The sequence below is a fragment of the Glycine max genome, chromosome 13 (assembly GCF_000004515.6).
Source record: "Glycine max cultivar Williams 82 chromosome 13, Glycine_max_v4.0, whole genome shotgun sequence".
Lineage (NCBI taxonomy): Eukaryota > Viridiplantae > Streptophyta > Magnoliopsida > Fabales > Fabaceae > Glycine > Glycine max.
The window spans coordinates 40908812-40931469 of record NC_038249.2 but is presented as its reverse complement, the minus strand read 5'-3'; the positions used below and the strand labels follow the sequence as shown (position 1 = coordinate 40931469).

Below are 22658 nucleotides of genomic sequence, written 5' to 3'. Positions count from 1 at the left end.
GCATCATTTTAATTTTTTTTTCATATTATTTATGTGTAAAATTAAAATTTTATATTTCTTAATAATTATTTTTTTAATTCACTTTAGGTAAATAGTTATTATAAAAAACAAACTTTTAGTAATTAGTTTTCATTTATTTTACAAATTCTAAGTATACTACTTTAATCTTAAAAAAAAGAATAATACTTTAAATATTTTTCCAACATTTTATTATAAATTTTAATTAATTTATAGGTAAAGAGTATGTAATTTTTAATTAAAATTTAAGATAAAAATTAAAATTACAGTCATATATATTTTTCCTAAGGTGAATAAAAAATATAATGATTAAAAATAATTATTATGATTTTAATATTTTATAATTTTATTATGAATATATTTATGTATTTTAGTATAATTTTAATTATTATTTTTTAATTAAAAATTATAGAATTTTAATTTTACACATAAATGATATGAAAGATAAATTAAAAATGAAACATTAAATATGATACAATTAAATTCAAAATAAGATAATTGTCTATTAAATATGAGTTATTTAACCCCATTTTTACTTACAACCAATAATAGACAAACCCGATTAAATAAAGGATTAATAACGAGACTTAAAAAGAAGTAGATTTCGAATTTTAATGTCGATTTCGTGATAAATAAGACTTGGCAATTACTTGAGCGAAGGTTATTTATTTTAATTTACAGTTTATTAAGGAGAAATATGCTTGTAAAAAAAATGGAGAAATTTAAAACAAAATTTAGATAGACTGGATTAGTGGACAATATATTTTTCAGGATTAAGGTAGACAAAAATTGCGCTAGAGTATCTTTCTCTCTATATATTATTAATTTGGTTACATTACTAATATTGAAGATTTTACTTATATAAAATATTTTTTTTCATGCAGAGTATTAATTATTGTACTTATGAAATCTAATAAATATAATATGCATTTATAAAATTTATGATTTTTCATCTCGCTCTCACTTATAAGGGGTATTAGTAAAAAAATAATAATTAATATTAGATTAGAAAACTAACATTACACTTATTTTAAGACAAAGTATTAAATAAAAATTAATTATTATAAATATATATACATTAAAATGAAAATTTTTATTTTGGTTCAAAAAATATTTTTATAAAAAAATTAAAATAGGAAAATTTAAATATATATTAATTTAGCATACATAAGTAACATGTATAATATTTTATCTCATGAATCTCATCTTTAATTATTATTGTTCATAATTTTTTTTGAAAATAAATAAATCAAAAAGGTAAAATAAATTTAGTACAAGTATCAATGTAGTATTTTAATAAATATGTATTTATTATGAACATCTTTTTTATTAATATGTAATATATAATTAAATTCAATATATTTATTGAATTTAATAAATGTCATATATATATATATATATATATATATATATATATATATATATATTAATAATATAATTTTAAGATACATAAATTCATTTGAAAGTATGACCTTTCATAAGAATCCACATACTTTAACATAGAAAATTCAAATGTATTTTGATATAAGATAAATATATTTGGTAAAAAATTTAGATAAATATAAAATAATGATTAATCTCCTAATTTAAATATTTTATTATTATTATTATTATAAACAAATTATTATAAATAATTCTTATTTTTAAGTATTATTCAGAAAACATATTTTAAAGTAATTAAATTATGATTTATATTAATAAAATTTTATTTTTTAAGTTTTTTTATATCTTAGCACAATTGATTTGATCTAATCATTTTTATTTATTATACTTTTCTTTTATTCATATAGTATAGTAACTTGAATTTTTTCATTACAAATAATGAAATGGATTTAAAATCCTACATATTATACACTATTTAGGATAATTTATATATCAGATAAATTAAGTCATATTATTTATATAAAATAAATAAAATAATGGAATTTTATAATAAATTTAATTTTCAAATCTTTCATGTATCATTTAAAATTTTAAATATATAATTTTGGTGACCATGATCCACAATAGATATATTTTTTAATTATAAATCATTTTTTTATAGTTCGCGGCGGCCTCCGCTTGCTAAGTTCTTAATTATCAAATTTAAGTTCGAAAACAAAAAGAAAAGTTAGCGACGACCGTGACTCATGCTAAATAATATCTATTAAAAAATATTTAAAATAAATTATACTAATTATTTCTGAAACTTTATGAAATTAAACAAATTTAAGAGTACTCATACTCAACATTTAATTATATAAATAATTAAATGTTGAATGTAAATATCTTTAATTTGTATTCATCTTCAATAAAACGTCTTTTCTTAAAAAAATAATTAAAATCTTTCAAAAGGTTAATGTGTACCTTTTTTCCCCTTTCTTGTTGGAAGACTTTATGATACTTTCGCATCCTTTTTTATTCTCAAACTTGAACATTGAAAGAATGATAGTACCATGCAAATACGTACAGTGCTGATTAAAAAATAAAAACATGCAAATTCAGTTGTAAAGGACAAGCTCATGTGAGAACAATACATTGGCAAGAAAGGCACTCCTATCCAAAACTATTATTTGAGAAATTAAGGAGCTTCACATTGGAATCTTGTGAGTAACTTAGCTTTTATAGGCCTGAATGTTTAGACCTTTAATTTGCTCTTGAATCTAAAATGGTAAATTTTATATTTAGTCAAAAGCTTTCCTATATGATTTCATTAATTTATATCCTCCAATTTAATAGCTTACTAAAATATATATGCATTGTTTGAATTTTCTATTGCCATGATTAATTCAATCAATAGTTAATTTAGTCAAATACGTATCAACATATGAATAAAGAATTTCTTTGGATTTTGGTTAAAATTCTTAATAAATAATTCATTTTATCTTGAATATATATATATATATATATATATCACATATTATAATGAGACATGAATGTACAAAAAGCATATTAAGGATGCATTGTTTTAATCTCTAAATTAATGAACATATAAATGATATTAACACATCGTAACTGCAATATGGAAACTAAATGATTATCTATAAAATAATGGTTATTGTTGTTGTAAAGAAAGCCTAATAAGGCGATCATATGATAAAAATAAATAATTAAAGATTTGGATATATTTTTAGTTCTTTAAATTTAATATAACTTTGGCTTTTATCCTCCAAATTTAAAGATGATCTTTTTAGTCATGTAATTTAATAAAATATGTTTTAGTACCTCTGTCTAAACACCGTCAGAATGAACACTTTGAAAAAAAAAACACAAATACTGAAGGATGTTTGATAATAAGAATAAAAATGAAAGTGAGTAATTGTCATGTGAGCGACTTGTAACCTGTTAGTAACATAAGCAAAATCTCGAATGGTGTTTGAATAGAGGGACTAACTTTTTTTTTTAATTTATAGGATCTAAATCAATTTTAAATTTAAAGGATTAAAAATAAGTTTATTTCAAAAGTAAGGATTAAAAACTTATTTAAGTCAAAAATAAAACAAAATTTGAGTAGATTTCAAACTCATGATAAATAGGACGGGTCTCAAAATACTTTAGCAAAAGTATTTTAATTTAGAATTTACATCAATAATAATATATGGTTTCAGCAACAAAAATATCAAATGGAAAATAAATGTAATTTCATAAAAGAAAAACATTTAAAATGAAGTAATTTTGTTGTAATTAAGATGATATTATTAAAAGGTATAAATTATTGTTTATTTAGTTTTATAATATTATATTGTTTATTTACTTCTAAATGTATATGTAATTTTAGTTTTCTCACATTTAAGTTATATATATATATATATATACTGAGGTAACTAGTGTCCTAGTGATCTCATGTTTGATATTAAAGCATGGGACAATGGATTTAAATCCCGCGTTGAAAACTTTTTTTTAATTTTCAAATCTCATTTTGAGCATCACAATCATGTTACTGTCACATCACCTCTATAACACAATATTCATGTCTTAACTAACTGCTAACCCCTCAAAAGTACCTAAAAACGGCTTCACAAAACAGCTGAGACATCCCCTAGATCTGAAACATGGAAATGTCACATTTGACAAATAGATGATTACTAACTTCTTTCACCTTCTCGCACAAAAAACATAGTATTATGTGTTCCCCTTGTAAGACTTTGTTTCTAAATTGCATCTGCATGGTTGGGATTTTATTCTGTATTATTCTGCAGATAAATGTGAAAAATGATCACTTATAAATTAACCAATAATATGGATTAACGTAATGTTACGTTGAGTTAATTAATAACATGACTCAAGAGTGTATATCCATCCTAGAAGATAAAATACTTATAATTAATATGAAAAAGAAACACTAAACAAGAACCATTTTTCGTGAACATATTCTTCATATCTGAAATAGCTAGATTCTCTCTATATCACTTGGTTTAGCCATATTTGTTTCACCACACAATAATCAAGGTTTTTTGGTTTATTCAATTGGTGTGATTAGTGTGACTTGAAGTTGATGCTTAAGTCCTGATTGCCCTAACTCAGTTCGTTTCTGAGGTTGCTTGCATGGCTCTAGAAGTGGGACGGTTGATTAGATTCAAAACTACAAATTAGGTCTGAGCCATTAAAGCATGTCCGAAACACATAATTTTCGCAATATTGATATTTTTATCCTAAATATTCCATTCAAGGTAGATTAATCCTTCTCTCATGTATGTATAGAGAGAAAGAGAATGTTGAAGTCCAGCAATTTTCAAACTTTGATTTAATGAATCTAATGTAAGAACAAATAATAATTGTACCCATGCCAAGCCCCAACCTATGCGAAAAAGTAAACAACATTCTCGGCACCTTTAATCCACATGTGGATTTGAGGTGGATAAATACCATGAGAGAGCAAATCCAGCTAAAAATCTAAAAATCCATCATGAGATTCTACAATTATTATCAAATTCTCTCTCGTTACTTCGATTAATTAATTACGAGCCCTAATAAAAAGGTGCCCTACGAGGTATTCCCTTTCTTTTGTTTGAATTTGAGCTTGCCACTGGATTTTCCTTTCTTTTCCTTGAATTTGAGCTAGCCACTTTTTGTGATGGCAATCTTTTAGTAGTTTCCTCCATTTTCCTCGCATCTTCTGCTTTATTCGTGCTCACCAGGTCAGTGCTTACGCTCCCAGTACTCTCACTCTCCATTATCCCTGAAAACTGTTATGGCATGCACACAGTAGATCATTATTATTTTCAAAGGCAAAAAAAAACACAATGAAACTAACAACACTGGTAATTGAAATGTTCTTAGGCACAAACTGCTTAAGCACAACTAATTAACAATACGAAATATTCTTTAAATAACTTTAACAACATTTTGTTGTCTTTTTTAATTGTCATTTTAATATATTTTAATTTGATTCTTTTTTCTGTTGCTACTAGTGATTGCTCTGTCAAACATAAAAATAATAAATAGATAAACACATAAAAAAGTAAAAAAAAAACTTAAAGAAACATGCCCTTTTATTTTTTTCTCATGTGTATGAATATAAGGGTGCCACGATTTCAATTAAATTTAAAGAATAAATTAGGGATGAGTAAATTTTTTTAAGCATATAATAGCATTCATTTGATGTGATCAGATTGTCAACAGCCAGATATGTCACTGTTGGCAATGAACAAAAGAAGAAAAAACTAGTTAAGGATTAAGAAAATTTTCCTACCCACTCAAGTAATAACAATGAATAAGAAGAGATATATATATAAACAGAGATGGAAATGAGACCGACGTTACACCCCCAATGAGCAAAAACGAAAAGACTGTGAGATAGTTCTACTGCATGTTTCACATGGAGGAGAAGTGTGTTTGCTACTTTTACTGGCACTTTGTGTCTTCTTTGGCTTGTCAAAATCCCTATTGTTTAGAATCTCACCCATATCCAAGTTATCTTGGATATCTATTGTCCTCACAACGTTATGATAGGACGATTTCCTTATTTGCAATGTACTAGTTTTTGTGCTTATAAAAAAATCTTATTTTTCCATCACTTAAATAAATAAATTGCTCAAATCTAATAAAAAACGCTGGAAGGACAGTTTGTTTGTTTGTTAGTTTTATTTTTTAATTTTATGGAATGAAAAATTAAAAACCAACCTGAATTGATTGGTGATTATTATTATGAGAAGATTGCATGTATGCACTTGAGGCAGGCATAATGCTTTGTTGTAAAGGGCATTCCCTTCTGAAACTTTCAGTCAGTGTGTAAAGGGCATTCAGAAAAGAATGTAGTAATTGATAGGAATGTTTTCAGCCATGCTAGCACTGGCCGGCATGAATTCAATTCCTAATTAAGAGACAAACCCAACAATTTAAAGCACAAAAATTAGAGAATATTTTATATATATGTATATAAGCAAAGATAACAGAATGAAGGGAGTACAAGGGGTATTCCAACCCACTTACCATGGAAGGCCAATAAGGCTTTTAAACCTAAGAAAGACAAAGATATGGGATCCATACAGTACCATGTCAAACAAAAAGAACAAGACAATCCCCTCTTTTCTCCCCCACTAACCAATGCCAAGAACGAATTTAATTTGATAATGCCTAAAGTAGAGATCAAATCACACTTGCCTCCATTGTAAACTATATCATTTCTCAAGAGCCAAATGGATCAAACCACTAAATGACAAATTAAACAGGAGAATTTCCTAATTTTTCTCCTTTTAAGATGAAGGCAACACAAAGGACAAGTCAAGCCATAGAAAAACATTAACGCAAACAATATAAGAGAAAGAACAAGAAACAAACAGATGATTAGACTTAGAGTCTTTTTGGACAGAATTGCAGAAGGGGCACAGCAAATCAAAGACTAACAATTGAACATTGCATTGTAATTGATATGGGGTATACATTACCATTGCTAAGGTTGATTATGCTTACAGAGTGATAGGACAGGAGAAATATGTCAGCTGAAGAACATAGAGAATAAAGTTGTGGTGGGTAAAGGATTTATATATAGGAAATATAAGACAAGGGTGAGATAATAGGTTAAGAAAATTTTGTACAATTTGATTGGAAGACACTAGATTAGACCTCATTTTAGGTCTTCTCAAATGTCAGCAAATTTACTCGGGGAGCGGCAAAAAAATTCAAAAAATAACATTAATTTGTGAGAAGGGTAAAATATTAATTGTACGTGAGAATTAATTAATTATGATATTTAATTTACTTACCATAATTAATTAATGATAAAAAATGTCATAATGAATTAATTTCCCCTGTAAAAAAAAGCATTAATTATTTTCCTCTTTTTTTCCTCCTTCATATACTTTATTCAGATAACCCAATGTTATTAACTTAGCATAAATGTCATTGCTACTTTATTTAAATTTTATTTTTGTCTTGAACTATAAATGTACAAAGAGGGAATTTTTTTTAATTATTGGTTAAAACTATCCAGAGAATTTATCTATCGATGATTAATCTTTTTGAAAAATTTGATTAACTAACTTTAAGGTACGTTTAGTTTAAAGAAGACAAATAAAATAGATAAAAATAGGATATAAATAATTTGAAAAAGGATAAATAGAATAAAAATAAAATTAAATGTTGAATTGTTTGATTTATGAGAAATGAGTAAGAAATATAGCTACTGAAAATAAAATGATTAAGTTTTGAAATGACTCTTACACCTTTCTAATTTGGAAAAGGTTTATGCTCTCTCAACTTTTGTATGGGTAAGAGTACTTTGCATCATAATATTCATGAATTTCAATGGACAGACTGATACAACAGCATGTGGGGACCACCTTATTGAGAGCTAACTCTCTCATGTTTATGTTGTAACAAACGTGCCTCCATCATTTCTATCTGCGGCATTTTATTTCAATTGTCGAAACGGAACACGACCTTAATTAGAGAAAATTTTCTTTTTAATTATATTCTTTTCATTCACAATATTCGTGACTTTAAAAAAAAGTTCAATTTCACGCATATCAATAATTTTAATATCTTAATTTTAATTATTTATATTTAATTTCTATAATTATTTCATTGTTATGGTCAAGTCTTTTATCTCATTTAATTTTAATCTCTTTATTTTAATGATTTACATTTAATTTTTATAATGATTTTATTGTTACGGTCAAATCTTTTAATTTTTCTCTATGTTAAAAATAAGGTAATTTATAACTGAAAAGTATGATACTAATCTTTTAGAATATAGAAATTACTAAAGTATATTTTGTCTTTTCTAATAAAAATTTCTTCATATACATAATAATTAGGAAATTCAACTCTTGTCAATATGCTTTAAAAATCTAATTATCTATCAATTGGACCTTGTTTTTATCTCAATTTTCATCTAATTATTTGAACATAGACGCACACCTTCCACAGTAAATGATTAATTGATTTAGTAAAGCACATTTCAAACGAAATATAAAAATTCCCATTATATTTAATGAATAAAAGGTTCAGTAAAAAAATTAATGAATGAATTTATACATTATTTTATAAGGCAATAAAATATTTCTTAATCATATTGTTTATAAAAGGTATGTCCTTGGAAAATAAATGATATTCCTAAAGTTTTAATATTTTAATTCATATAATATCTGTTTCATTACACACACACACACACACACATATATATATATATATATATATATATATATATATACATATTAATTTTATTATTCTATATGTATACTTTCTTATTCAAAAAATATTATTCTAAAATTTAATTATTTTTTAAAAAAGAAGTAAAAAATATGTTTTTTAATCAAAGCATATGTTATTTTACATTGTTTTATACTTTCAGATATGTCTTTTTGTGAATTTTATTTAGTTAAATTATACATGTATGTGTGTATCAAACAAATATACGTTTTCTCATTTCATTTATACAAGAAGTTAATTAATCATTTTATTTTAAAAACAATTGAAGCATATAGTCTAATATTTTTTTCTTCATTAAATTAAATGAAGTCGTGCCAATTATTCAAAAAACCATTCTCAATTTTTCGGCAAAAAAATAGTTTAAAAAAATTAATATCCAAATACGAGTAGGTACCAACACACGTTAACTTCATTGCTAATATGCATTTTCAGTAAAATAAAAGAAATAATATATATTTCTTACTTGTAAGGTGAACGAGTTCCCTAAATTTGATTTTATATGACTTGATTTGACTTATTTCTCAAATTTAAAGTTTAAGCTTAACCTTTCATTTAATATATATATAGCACAAACTACCATGGGAAAATGGATTTTCTTATAAATGATATGCATTAAAAATAATAATTTAGATGGATAGTATTATAGTACATCCTTTACACCTTTTTATGATCTCTCTTCTCCTTAGCTACTCTCTCACCCAAAGATGATGTTCGGCAAAGTGAACCCTCCGGCTCCACCATCTCCAGTGCCCGCAGACTACAACTCTCCGGTGCAACATAAAAATAATTTAAACATTAAAATTGTATAACAATATCGTACTAGACATGCAATAATGGAACCCAACATGCATAAGGTTTAATTGAATTTTTTTAAGGAATTTAACTTGAGTAATTCACAGAGAATCATCAACAATGAAAGATTAAAGGAATATATCTAATTAGGTTTCAACGTGAGAGAAAGGATATTCATATACTACAAGGAATGAATTATTTGCTGTGTGGCGGCAGCACCACGAAGCACCCATGACACCTAACCAAACCGTTGGAATTGCAAGACAAACAACTTCTGAATCCGTCACTCTTCTCTCCGAACACACTTTGTGGCTTCCATCGAACTCGTCACACACGACGAATCTCAACCTAAACCCATGAACGATTGCATGCAGTTCAGCGCTCAGACTTGTGGTGATACCACAGTATCCAACATATCCATTGTTCCATATTTAATTACCAGCAGAAACCATTTATATATCAAACCACAGCGACACATTATATTATGATTTATTTTTACGAAATCACATGTATTTTCTACAATAAGTGGTAAAAAGATTTCTAAAAATATTCAACATTATGATATATCTAAAGCTCAAATTTGATATTGCTAAAGTTAATTTATATACTCTCGAATTTTGTCATATTGTCAGTATATAACACTTAAATTCTTTAAATAAAAAAAAATCGAATCATGAATAAGAAGGGAGAAATATAAAAGAAAAATTATATATGAAAATAGTGGAATAAATGAAAGAGAAACCATCAACCTTACACCCCAAAGAGCAAAAAATATAATAATTCGAGAGATTCTTTCCGCATGCCTCACATTCGAAATTGTGTTTGCACCTTTACCGACTCTTTTAGTTTAGGCTTGTAAAAAGTTGTTAATCATATATGGTTGAATCCCAACTTTACAAAGTCATTCTGAATATTTTCTGCCCTCACAACATCATGATGATCTCCTTATATGCATTCCTTTTTATTTTTCCAATTACATTTATGAAGATTTAATTTTTCCACTTTGCTAAAATAGATGATAAAAGAAGTTTAAAAAGTACAATTTTTTTATTTATAAAATTCTCAAATATAATAAAAAAATGTTATTAGGCCGTTTCTCCCCTTTTTTGCAATTATAAGGGAATCAAATTAAACTATTACTTGAATTGATCAATGATCCTTGTGAAAAGATTGTATGCAATGGAAACACAATACTTTCTGATTATAATCGAGACTACATGTCTACATGTTACAGTCCTTCTTATTTCTTCGGTGTGTAGTCACATTCTTATTATATAAGAAAAAAAAAAATAAAGTGCACTCCAAAGAAATCTGAGGAGATGCAACATGTATTACCGTGATTATAGCGAGAAAAGATTATGAGAAGAATGTAGTAATCGACAACATCACTTCCAACCGTGATGGCATGAACATGAACTCGCAAGAGACAAAGTTAATTTTTTTTTGGTGATGCAAAGTCAACATTTTAATAGCACAAAAAAAAATGATCACGGATTATATCCCAACCTAGTAAGTCAATAATTTTGTGTAGTGTGCAATACTGCAATTAGACTTTCCGAACGACCATGCATGATATGATATGTGGCCCTTACTTCTTCACCGGAATTCTCTATCTGCACAAAATCTCCCTACACCCCACACTGCCCAATCATTCAAATTCCATCGTCGTCGTCTCCTTTCTGTGTAACTTCCTCATGTGGCTTGTGCACTTTCTTGTCCAATAAAGAACGATGGTTTTATCAATCATCACTGAGCAAATGTGTCAACTGGCGTGAGATTAATCAAAGTCTCAAATTGTAGTTTTAAATATATAATTATCTTAAATATTTAAAGAAAAAATTTACATTTACAATAATTCTACTAAATTCCAATAATATTATCTCCAATAAAAAATATATCTAGACAAAAAAGAACCATGGTTTAATAATCATAAGTTATACTATTTTAACATAAAATATTTATTTTTTTAAAATCAAATATATCTTAATGGATTTACATACTTGATACTCAAATTTAAAATCATTAATTAAATTAGAATAACTCGTTATAAAATATTTAACATTAGGGTGTATATAATTATTTTCTTTCTTTTTACGTTTTATTTTTTATTTTTTATATACACACGTCTCAAAATTAAGAAAACATTACCCATAAATCATTTTCTTGAAGTAGTAACGTTAATTATTAAGAAAGCATACTTTTTTTCTTTAAAAAAAAAAAAAGCGTACTTTTTAGCTTCACGGGTTTATGAAAATTAACGTGCAGAAGAAATCATGCATGATTGACCCATCCACTTGTTAATCAATAGCCAAAGCCTTTATTTCCTTCACAGTTTTCGTCATCATGAATACATATCCTTCCAAATTTAGTCCACACAACACTCTCGTGCTGTCTGTTTTCCCAGCTAAGCATTGGTTACACTCTCACGATTTTCTTGTAGGCTTTGGCAGAAGAACGTGTGTATCATGCCCAAGGATACTTGTTACTTTGGTAAATGAAAAAAATGAAGCATACGTTATGCATATATTCATGCTCTTAGCATTCTATTCTCGTGACGTGATGTTTCTGTCGGGAACACTGACAAAAACGCGCTTCATCTCCACTTTACTTGCCTCAAAACCATTCCAAAACTATCCATTATAAACTACCATTTCCTTGTTACTCTTATTGCTCCCTTTATACAAATGGAAAAGCTTTGTGAATTTTTGGCCACTCTTGTGTTCCTTGGTATATTGTTTCATGGAGAAATGGTATCTGCTTTGAGGACTAAAGATGGATCAGAAGAATGGGGCTATGTACAAGTCAGACCCAGTAAGCCAAATGCATTACAGTTATGCATTGTGTTATACTATTGAACAATTTTGTTGCATTATAAATGTTTCAGTTCACTTCATTACCATCTTTTAAGTGTGGGGATTGGGGAAAAGGAATCCAGAGGGAAACAATATTAACATTACCTTATACTTTGGATTGTGCTTGTTATCACAGAAGCTCACATGTTTTGGTGGCTATACAGAAGCCCCTACAGAGTGGACAGTCCATCCAAGCCATGGCCAATTATTCTCTGGTTGCAGGGAGGACCTGTGAGTCTTGTTCAAATAATGCTATATAATGTTAATTAACTAAAAATAGAGATAGATTCTATGTTTTGATGTGAAATTTTATTGCATTGGACAGGGATCTTCAGGAGTTGGGTTTGGAAACTTTAAAGAGATTGGTCCTTTGGATGCTAATTTGAAGCCAAGGAATTTCACATGGTTGAGGAAAGCAGATCTGCTATTTGTGGTAACTCAAAAAATAGTTCATTTTAATTATTTTCACAGTGGTTTTCATCACTCAGTTAATGCCTTTGGTGTTATGATATAGGACAATCCAGTTGGAACTGGCTACAGTTTTGTGGAGGATTCTAGGCTCTTAGTTAAAACAGATAAGGAAGCAGCCACTGACTTGACTACATTGATAACTAAGTTGTTCAACAGTGATCATAGCCTCCAAAAGAGTCCTCTCTTCATTGTGGCAGAGTCTTACGGTGGAAAATTTGCTGTCACTCTTGGATTATCTGTTACCAAAGCTATTCAAAAAAGAAAATTAAAGCTTAAACTCGGAGGTATATATACTATATATTTCTTTCTTGAAGTGTTCTATCATCTGTCATATTCTAGATTAGGATGATTGTAAACAATTCTTGAACATGAACATGATTTAGTGCATGTTTTTATAATCGTTCTGAACGTTCTTTTGGACAAAGGTAGTCTTTTAATCTTTTGTTCTGAATATATTTTCGTAAGGAGTGCAACAGTTGTTCAAACATGCACTTATTTGTTAATTTCTTCCTTATGATGGATCCATATATTAAATATGTGATGGATCCATATATTAGATATGTGAAGACTTTTGTGATGTTTAATTTAGTGACTTTTTTTTTTTTTGCTTATTTAGGTGTGGTGTTAGGAGACAGCTGGATCTCCCCTGAAGATTTTGTGGCAAGTACAAGAACTGTTGCAGCCATTAGTTTATAACTTTTCACATTTTGAATATTCAATTTAACATTGCAGTTTTCATGGGGGCCCTTACTTAAAGACCTCTCAAGACTTGACGACAAGGGGCTGCAAATATCAAACAGGTATATGTATTTAACACCTTAGATAGACACATTGATGAAAAGAACGGCAAAAAGTATTATTGTATAGTATGTCCTTCAGTCATTGTCCATTTTCTCATTTATCTGACAAAACACAGTATCGCTGAGAGGATCAAGCAACAACTTAAGGCTGGTCAATTTGTTAATGCAACCAATTCATGGAGTGAACTTGAATATGTAATTAGCATTAACAGCAACTCTGTGGTACTATACTTGATTTGATTCAATATCTTTTATGTGATATCTTTTTATAATCTCTAATGTGCTAAAGTTTTGTCCCACGGCTCATGGAATCTTATGTTTGGATATTTAAGGATTTCTATAATTTTCTGCTGGATTCTGGAAGTGATTCAGCAACCGTATCCAGAATGAAGCTGAAATTATTCAAAGAAATATCAATGAGGCGATACTCCAAGCATCTTACTTCAACTAGATATTCTCCTGGTGTTAGTGGTGATCTTTACAGCTTATTAAATGGTGTCATAACGAAGAAGTTGAAGATCATTCCTGAAAAAATTAGGTAAGTCTACATTGGTGAATTTCATTGAACTTAGGTAATTAAGTCTATAATTCTTTGAAAAAGAAAGAAATGTACTTAGAATTCCAATACGTACAAACTAATGCTTGATCTCGTTGCTACTGTGTTTGCAGATGGTTTGAGCAATCAGATAATGTTTTCACAAATCTTGAAGGCGATTTTATGAAGCCAAGAATTGCTGAGGTAAGAAGACATTAATATAGTTATTGATTATAAACTGGAGCTTTGGTTTTAAGCCTTTATTTAACTCCATTACATTCATCCAAAGCTAAAATAGTATTGATAATGATTTTCTTGTAAACGTTGCTCTCTGGTTTATTTAACTCCATTACATTCATCCAAAGCCAAGAATTCCTTTTTTTTTTTGTTTTTGTATTTATATATTTGACATCTCTGGTTTAATTAGTTCAGGTTGATAAGCTCCTAGCTCTTGGGGTCAATGTGACTGTGTACAATGGACAAGTGAGTGTACCTTTTCACAACAGTTTTACTATTTATTTATGATAAAATTGATGGCAGGAGTCACTTGATTTGGAGTTTTGGACATTATAATATAGATATTTGTTCACCACAATTATTTGACATGGTATCTGGATTCCAAAGTACTCTAGATTTAAGCAAATTAACAAAGAATACGGATGGACGAGTTGCTATGAAACCTGATTTATCTTTTTTTTTAAGGTTTAATCAGATTAGTTCTTTCTATTTATTTGTTTATTTTATTTATTTGTTCAACCATCAGGTAATATTGCAATAATTATGTATTCTGCCTGATTATTATAGGTCGATCTCATTTGTGCAACCAAGGGAACAGAAGCTTGGCTTAAGAAACTAAAGTGAGCAACTCTATCCTATTTATGTAAACCCTTTTCAACATTGGTGAAAACACAAATGTCAGTGAGTATTGCTGCTTTTTGGGTTCATTTTGTAGATGGGCAGGGCTTCCAAACTTTTTGGGGAAAGACAGAACCCCCATCTTCTGTGGAAGTGACAGAAAGACCAAAGGCTTTTTCAAGTCATATAAAAACCTAAACTTCTATTGGATCCTTGGAGCTGGCCATTTTGTAAGTCATTTATTTGTATGCTTAGATTTTTTTTATCTTTATCATTTATATTTCCTTTGTCAAATTCAGTAATTTAACCAGCTACTTGGAACTGCTGCAGGTACCTACTGATCAGCCTTGCATAGCACTAAACATGGTGGGTGCAATTACACAGTCACCTGCGGTTTGAAGCTAGTTATATTAAATCATATAGAATAAGTAAAATTGACTACTACAAGTGATTAATAAAGAGAACCACAGAAAAATCAGAAGGAAAGAGTTCACAATCAAACTATAACGGAATCAAACAAAGAATAGTGAGAACTTCAGGGAAGATGCCATGAAATGTTAACATATGTTAACAGATTTTAACATGCATGTACAATATCGATCATTCTATACTTATGGGATTACTATGTGTTTTTTCTTCCTTATGAAGTTTCGCCATTTCTTTACTTTCGGGGAGTGGATTGAAAACTTAAAATGCAGTGGCAACACAAATTGGTGAAGTTATAATAATAATAATAATATTATTATTATTACACATTATATAATTTTATTAAAGTTTCAATCATTATTTTTTAATTAACTGTCACAAATTTGCAATCATAAGCTCTCTCTATATATATTACCTTTTTTTTTTAAGAAGTCAAATTCAATACATTCTCTCTTTGCAAGCATGGGCACCTAACTAAATTCTTTGCACGCATTAAAAGTTTTTTTTATTAACAAATGTTATTTATTACTTATTAGTTTTTGTTAATAGAAAAGATTCAAATTCACTATCTTTCTTTTCTTACTTCAACTGTACACATTAAAAGTTAAATTTCAAACACATGAAATATACCACCAAACCAATGTGGATCAATAAGTGTAGGCTTATTTAAGCTTAATCAGTTTAGAATTTAACTATTGCATATGTAATAATTTTATTTAATTTAAACAAAATTATGTTCCATGGAAGTTGGATTCATGTGATTCATTTGGCAAGACAGCGACACTATCACCAATATTTGCAATCCAAGTTATGGAAAATGCGTGACAACTTACATATTGTCAAGGGCCGATTTAACCCTTTTGTTTGATTCAGCAACATTAATGGTTGGTGGATAGAAAAGGGGAGGGTAATTGGTCTGAAAATACTTACTCCTTGAGTAAAATATAAGAAAGAAAAGCATGACACAATAATAAAAAAAATTACTTAATCACATCAATTTTAATTAAAAAAATTTAATTTACTTTTTATTGGAATTTGATATTAGAAAAAGTTATTGAAATTAACACATCAATGAGATAAAATTAATTTAAATTTTCTTATATTTCATACAAAATATATATTTTTTATATTTAAACCAAAAAATGTATATTAATTGATATTAAAAAACGCACGTTTTCAGGAAGGAAATGAAAAGCTTAAACGCCGTTTATTTAGTTAGAGTTTTTATGGGACATTATTTAGTTAGAGTTTAAGTTTTATATATGCACTTTAGTCTGTCAATGTAAAAATATTATTACGTCTTTAACTATTTATAAAAAATAGTTTAAAATCAATAATTTACTATTATTTTATTAAGTTTTATTTCGTATAAGCCATCAGTTAGTATTAATTAATTGCATGCTTCATTATTTTATAACTTACAATTAGCATTCAATAAAATTATTAAAATTATTTTTTAACTTTTTTTTTTACTTTTTTATTACTCACAATTTCTCACATAAAATATTCTAAAATAATTAAAGATATGAAATGTATGAATAGTATGATATAAAAAAGACTTAAATGTAAAAAAGACTTAAATGTAATTTTTTTCTTTCCATTTTTAAAATTTGTAATTTAATCTCTGTATTTTAAAATCATGCTTGATATAACTCTAATCATAATTTTTTTTTATCAAATTTAACAAATTTATCATACATCTACTTCTCATATTTTTTTAAATCTATAATTTTAATTTTTTTAAATTGAGACATTTAATTCTTTAATTTTACAAAATTTATGATTTTGATCCTTCCAAAACCAAATCAGTGACCAATACAAAATTGATCCTTCAAAATTAATAATATGAAATAAAATTATTTGTTTAATCTAGGTTACATCAACCTTAATTTCTAGACAAATCAACATCATAAATTTTTTAAAAAATTGAGAAAGTAAATGTTTGTATTTAAAAATTAAAATTACATTTAAACCTAAAAAAAATCTTTGGCTCACATCTTAAATCGATAGTACAAAGATGTAAAATATAACCCCACCTTTCATTATGTACGTTTGCATTTAGCTGGATGCCGGATTCCACATGTTTGTAAGTATATATACAAATCTTATTTTTTTAATAGATGTCACGTAAGTACAAACTATGGGTTGTTGAATAATAATAGTCCAGTCCAACTCTTGAAGAGTTGAAGGCCTAGGAGCCACAAATGTTGGTCTATGGGAGATATTTTAAAAATATAAAATAAAATTATCAAAAGAAAATTAATATTTGTATTATAGGTTAATAAAATTGTCCTTAAATATAAGTTGAGCCAACCAGTTAATCCAAACCGCACAGGCCAGTTAATCCATAAAAATATAAGTTGTCATTTAACCTATAAAATAATAAAATATAATACATAATAATGGAAATAAAATATTGACCTTAAAATAAACATTTGTATTACATATATAATATTAAATTTGTCCTTTGTAATTTTACTAATTATAGAAAAATAAATAATAAAAAATAAATCGAGCCAACCAGTTAATCCAACCCGCACAGGCCAGAAAATTTTTGGGCTGGACCAGGCGAAAATAAACAAAATATAGTGTACTGTGCATTAATTCCAAATAATAAATACGACAAAAGAGTTGTGATGTGATTTAATTACAACAAATTATTTTATTTGTAATGTCATTTATAAATGTATGAGCCACAAAATGTTCCATCTTAATTTTCTCGAAAATATGAAGAAAAAAAAAAGAATATGGAGGACAGCCACATGTTTCTAGATTTGTATGCGAGTATGTGGCCTATATAAAGGTTGTGAGCTTTAATTTGGTTAGAAGAATAACAAAATAACAAATATCAAAAGGTTCGCAGCTAGGCAGGAACAATGAATCACTCATACGCGAATCAATCGGCTCAAGAAGTTAATATAGTTACAGAGGACACAAGAAGATCTGCAAATTATAAACCCAACATTTGGAAATACGATTTTCTGCAGTCACTTGACAGTAAATATGATGTGAGATTTTTATATTATTTCCTCCATACTTTTATTTCGTTTTTATTTATTTATCTATTTGATTTATTTCAAAATAACAGCGAATTGCATGGACAATAAAATCATGCATTATTTTGGCCCTCGTCAGATAAAAAACTAACTAATAGATTATAACCAACTTTTATATAGTATGAATGAATTATGAAGGGTTTGGTAAAATGGTAGTTAAATATAAAATTAAATGACAGAAAATAATATGTTTGTCTGCCATTTTATATAAATTATATATAAAATTTGTTAATTTACATTCCCTTATGTTTAGTTAGAATACATATTTTAACAGATATAACTGAATATTATATTAAAATAACGATGTATTTTGTTAACATATTTCAATTGAAAAACAAGTACCTATATATGAATAAATACTTGTTAATTCCCAAGGTCTAATTTTTAATATCTAAATAGATGAATAACTCTTCCTCTTATTATTTGTTAACATACTCATTTAGTTGGAATACATTAACATACTAACTTACTAATATTACAACTGAATTTATATTTTTTTAATCTATTCAAATTCACATAAATTTAATTAGAAATCGTTCCAAATAACTCATCATAAGGAGTGATTCGAGTGGTAAACAACCCTACAAGTTTTTTTTTTTCTTGGTGTACAATGGGAATCAAATCTAGGTTTTCATGTATCTATTTTGACTTCACCGATAGGCCAAAACTTTAGTGAGTTCCTAATCCTTGAGTTTAATGATTGAAGATATGCATTGTACATATATAATATTATATAGGAGAACGTTCAAAACCTAAGATCTTGCAAAACAATGATAATAATAATAAATAGAATAAAGTCAACATGGTTTTGTTTCGTCTAATGTTGCATGATTTCTACGCATAGGAGGAAGAATTTGTTATGCAGTTGAACAAGCGGGTGACGGAAGTAAAGGGTCTTTTTGTTCAAGAGGCAAGCGTTTTGCAAAAACTAGAGTTGGCTGATTGGATCCAAAAGCTAGGCCTTGCCAACTACTTTCAAAAGGATATCAACGAGTTTCTCGAATCTATACTTGTCTATGTCAAAAACAGCAACATTAATCCTAGCATAGAACATAGTTTACATGTATCTGCACTATGCTTCAGGCTTTTAAGACAACATGGATATCCAGTTTTGCCTGGTAACACAATTTGTCTCTCTCAGACTCCCCATGTGACATATATATGCAAGTTAACTAACTAAATTTTGATTAATTATTTCTCAAACTCAGATACTTTAAGCAACTTTTTAGATGAAAAAGGTAAAGTGATAAGGAAAAGCTCATATGTTTGCTATGGTAAAGATGTTGTGGAGCTTCTTGAGGCCTCACATTTGAGCTTAGAAGGAGAAAAGATCTTGGATGAGGCCAAAAATTGTGCCATAAATTCTCTCAAGTTTGGTTTCTCTCCCAGTTCCATCAACATCAACCGACACTCCAATCTGGTTGTTGAAAAAATGGTCCATGCCTTGGAGCTTCCATCCCATTGGAGAGTACAGTGGTTTGAGGTCAAATGGCACGTGGAGCAATACAAACAGCAGAAAAATGTGGATCCAATTTTACTTGAATTGACTAAATTAAATTTCAATATGATTCAGGCCAAACTTCAAATCGAGGTCAAGGATTTATCCAGGTATATATATTTTGAGGGGTTATCTAATTTTTATTTATTGAGGGTTATCTAATTTATCTCAAGTAATTAAGAATAAGAATAAACAACTCCATTGTTGATGATTGGTACAATTTTTCTATATATACTTCAAGATACTGGTTGGCCTGTGGGTATTAATTTAACTCCATTTTTACTTAATATAAGTTAGACAATCTTATATTTTGAACCAACAAAAAAAATGTAACAAAAGAATTTAAGGCTGATATATACTGATTAATACTTTTTAATTTGTAATTTAGGTGGTGGGAGAATCTTGGCATAAAAAAAGAGTTGAGCTTTGCAAGGAATAGGTTGGTTGAAAGCTTCATGTGTGCAGCAGGAGTTGCTTTTGAGCCAAAGTATAAAGCCGTCAGAAAATGGCTCACTAAAGTTATTATTTTTGTACTAATAATCGATGATGTTTATGACATACACGCCTCATTTGAAGAGTTGAAGCCGTTCACATTGGCATTTGAGAGGTTTGTTTATTTCCCAAGATGGAAGAAGATTGTTTATGAATAATATGTAGAACTTCCAACAAGCTAAAAATTATAATATATACTTATAAATAATGTAGGCTTGCTTATTTATGGTTCTGGTTATTTAATTAGAAGAATTAATTTCATTGTGTCATATGCACAGATGGGACGACAAAGAACTTGAAGAACTTCCACAATACATGAAAATTTGCGTCCACGCACTTAAAGATGTCACAAATGAAATTGCTTATGAAATTGGTGGAGAAAATAACTTTCACTCGGTGTTACCTTATCTAAAGAAAGCGGTATATCACAAATTATCATAACCAGTTATTTTTAATTTTTATAAAAAAACTGAATTCAATATGAAAACATAAAATGGAATGAAACGATTGTTAACTATTTTGATAACTTTCTGTCTTGATTTTATAGTGGATAGACTTTTGCAAAGCATTATACGTGGAAGCAAAGTGGTACAACAAGGGATACATTCCATCGTTGGAAGAGTATTTAAGCAATGCTTGGATTTCATCTTCGGGACCAGTGATTCTTCTCCTTTCATATTTTGCTACAATGAATCAAGCAATGGATATAGACGATTTTCTACACACATATGAAGATTTGGTCTACAATGTATCTCTCATAATTAGATTGTGCAATGATTTAGGGACCACAGCGGTATATATATTATATAAATTTTGCTGCCTCATATTTTAGTTAGTTAAATATTTCCTTTCATTTTGCATTAAATGTTGAATGTTAATGTAGAATCAAATATGAAACAGGCTGAAAGAGAAAAGGGTGATGTTGCTTCGTCGATCCTATGCTACATGAATCAAAAGGATGCTTCAGAGGAAAAAGCAAGAAAGCACATCCAAGACATGATACACAAAGCATGGAAAAAGATAAATGGACATTATTGCTCCAATAGAGTTGCTTCAGTGGAGCCATTTCTTACTCAAGCTATAAATGCAGCTCGTGTGGCCCATACCCTTTATCAAAATGGCGATGGCTTTGGTATCCAAGACCGAGATATCAAGAAACATATCTTATCACTGGTTGTTGAACCCCTTAGATAGAAGTATATGTTATGACAACAAATAATAATTTCCCTTTCGTCCGAGTGAAATTGCATGATAAATATGTAGAATAAAAACAATCGTTTCACATTCAAATAAATGAGAAGTGACATATTGTTTTAAGGTTTTATATATTTTATTCAAATAAATTAAGTCTAACAAATAGTAATTACGAACTAGTACACGTGGATATGTAGTTAGCTGAGCGTTGTATGGGTCACATATACACTGTTCGATAAAATTACATATTATTTAAAAAATAATTAAAATGTAACTAATATCTAAAATCTAAAATAATTTAAATATATCAATATTATATTAATTTGAATAAAATGGGATTTGAATATTTCATTAATTAAAAGTAGGTAATCAGGTTTCTCTATAGAGATTAATTGGGAAAATCTTTAAATACTTGGTACTTATAAGATAGTTACAAATTAAAAAGAAATATTTAAAGAAGAATTTAAATTGGAATTATAGTTATTATGAATTCAAATGTTCCGTCACGGACTTGGTATGCTAACTAGTCAGAGCAAGAAGCCAATTACTATTCTTCTTCCACGAGTTCGATCTCATTCCAATCGATGTAGATCTGCGCAACGAGTCATCTCGTCTAAACATCTAACCATGGAGATGTAGGGTTACATTTGGACATGTGGCAATTTTTTATTTGTTCATCTGGTTTAAGCGTCCACCTCAATAAAAATGGATAAATATGATAATTTCTTATTTCTTCTGCTGGGGTTTTATTTCAATTATTAAGAGTGTATAAAATATTATTAATTTATTAAAATAAACCTGTTTTATTTAAATATAATTGTTAGTTTTCATTAACCTTAACAGTAGAAACTTTAACTGTGCCTACCTTATCCCCTTCTAAAAATTTTCTCCCAAAATCCCTTCTTTCTAAAACCTCAGTGACAACCGTCCACGGTGCTTCCACCACCCCCGCCTTATTAATTAGGTGAACGAATTAAAAACTGTCATGACTCATGTGTTCAAATGTAGCACTACATCTTCATGGTTAGATGTATGGAA

General features: G+C 28.1%; 2 protein-coding genes across 2 annotated transcripts; both read left to right on the top strand.

Annotated features, from left to right (window-relative positions):
- Nucleotides 1-11753: 11753 nt before the first annotated feature.
- LOC100796322 (serine carboxypeptidase-like 51) lies at nt 11754-15591 on the top strand. Its single transcript, XM_014766032.3, has 13 exons — nt 11754-12252; nt 12430-12524; nt 12619-12726; nt 12808-13048; nt 13381-13424; nt 13497-13564; nt 13681-13786; nt 13897-14102; nt 14234-14303; nt 14532-14582; nt 14904-14956; nt 15052-15184; nt 15285-15591. The coding sequence occupies exons 1-13, from the start codon at nt 12126-12128 to the stop codon at nt 15351-15353; spliced, it is 1371 nt and encodes a 456-aa protein (XP_014621518.1). The 5' UTR covers nt 11754-12125; the 3' UTR covers nt 15354-15591.
- Nucleotides 15592-18187: 2596 nt separating this feature from the next.
- Nucleotides 18188-21750, top strand: TPS21 (terpene synthase 21). Its single transcript, NM_001353335.1, has 7 exons — nt 18188-18388; nt 19281-19554; nt 19645-20044; nt 20323-20541; nt 20705-20846; nt 20974-21219; nt 21327-21750. Exons 1-7 carry the CDS (start codon nt 18257-18259, stop codon nt 21618-21620), a joined length of 1707 nt encoding a protein of 568 aa, NP_001340264.1. The 5' UTR covers nt 18188-18256; the 3' UTR covers nt 21621-21750.
- Nucleotides 21751-22658: the final 908 nt, after the last annotated feature.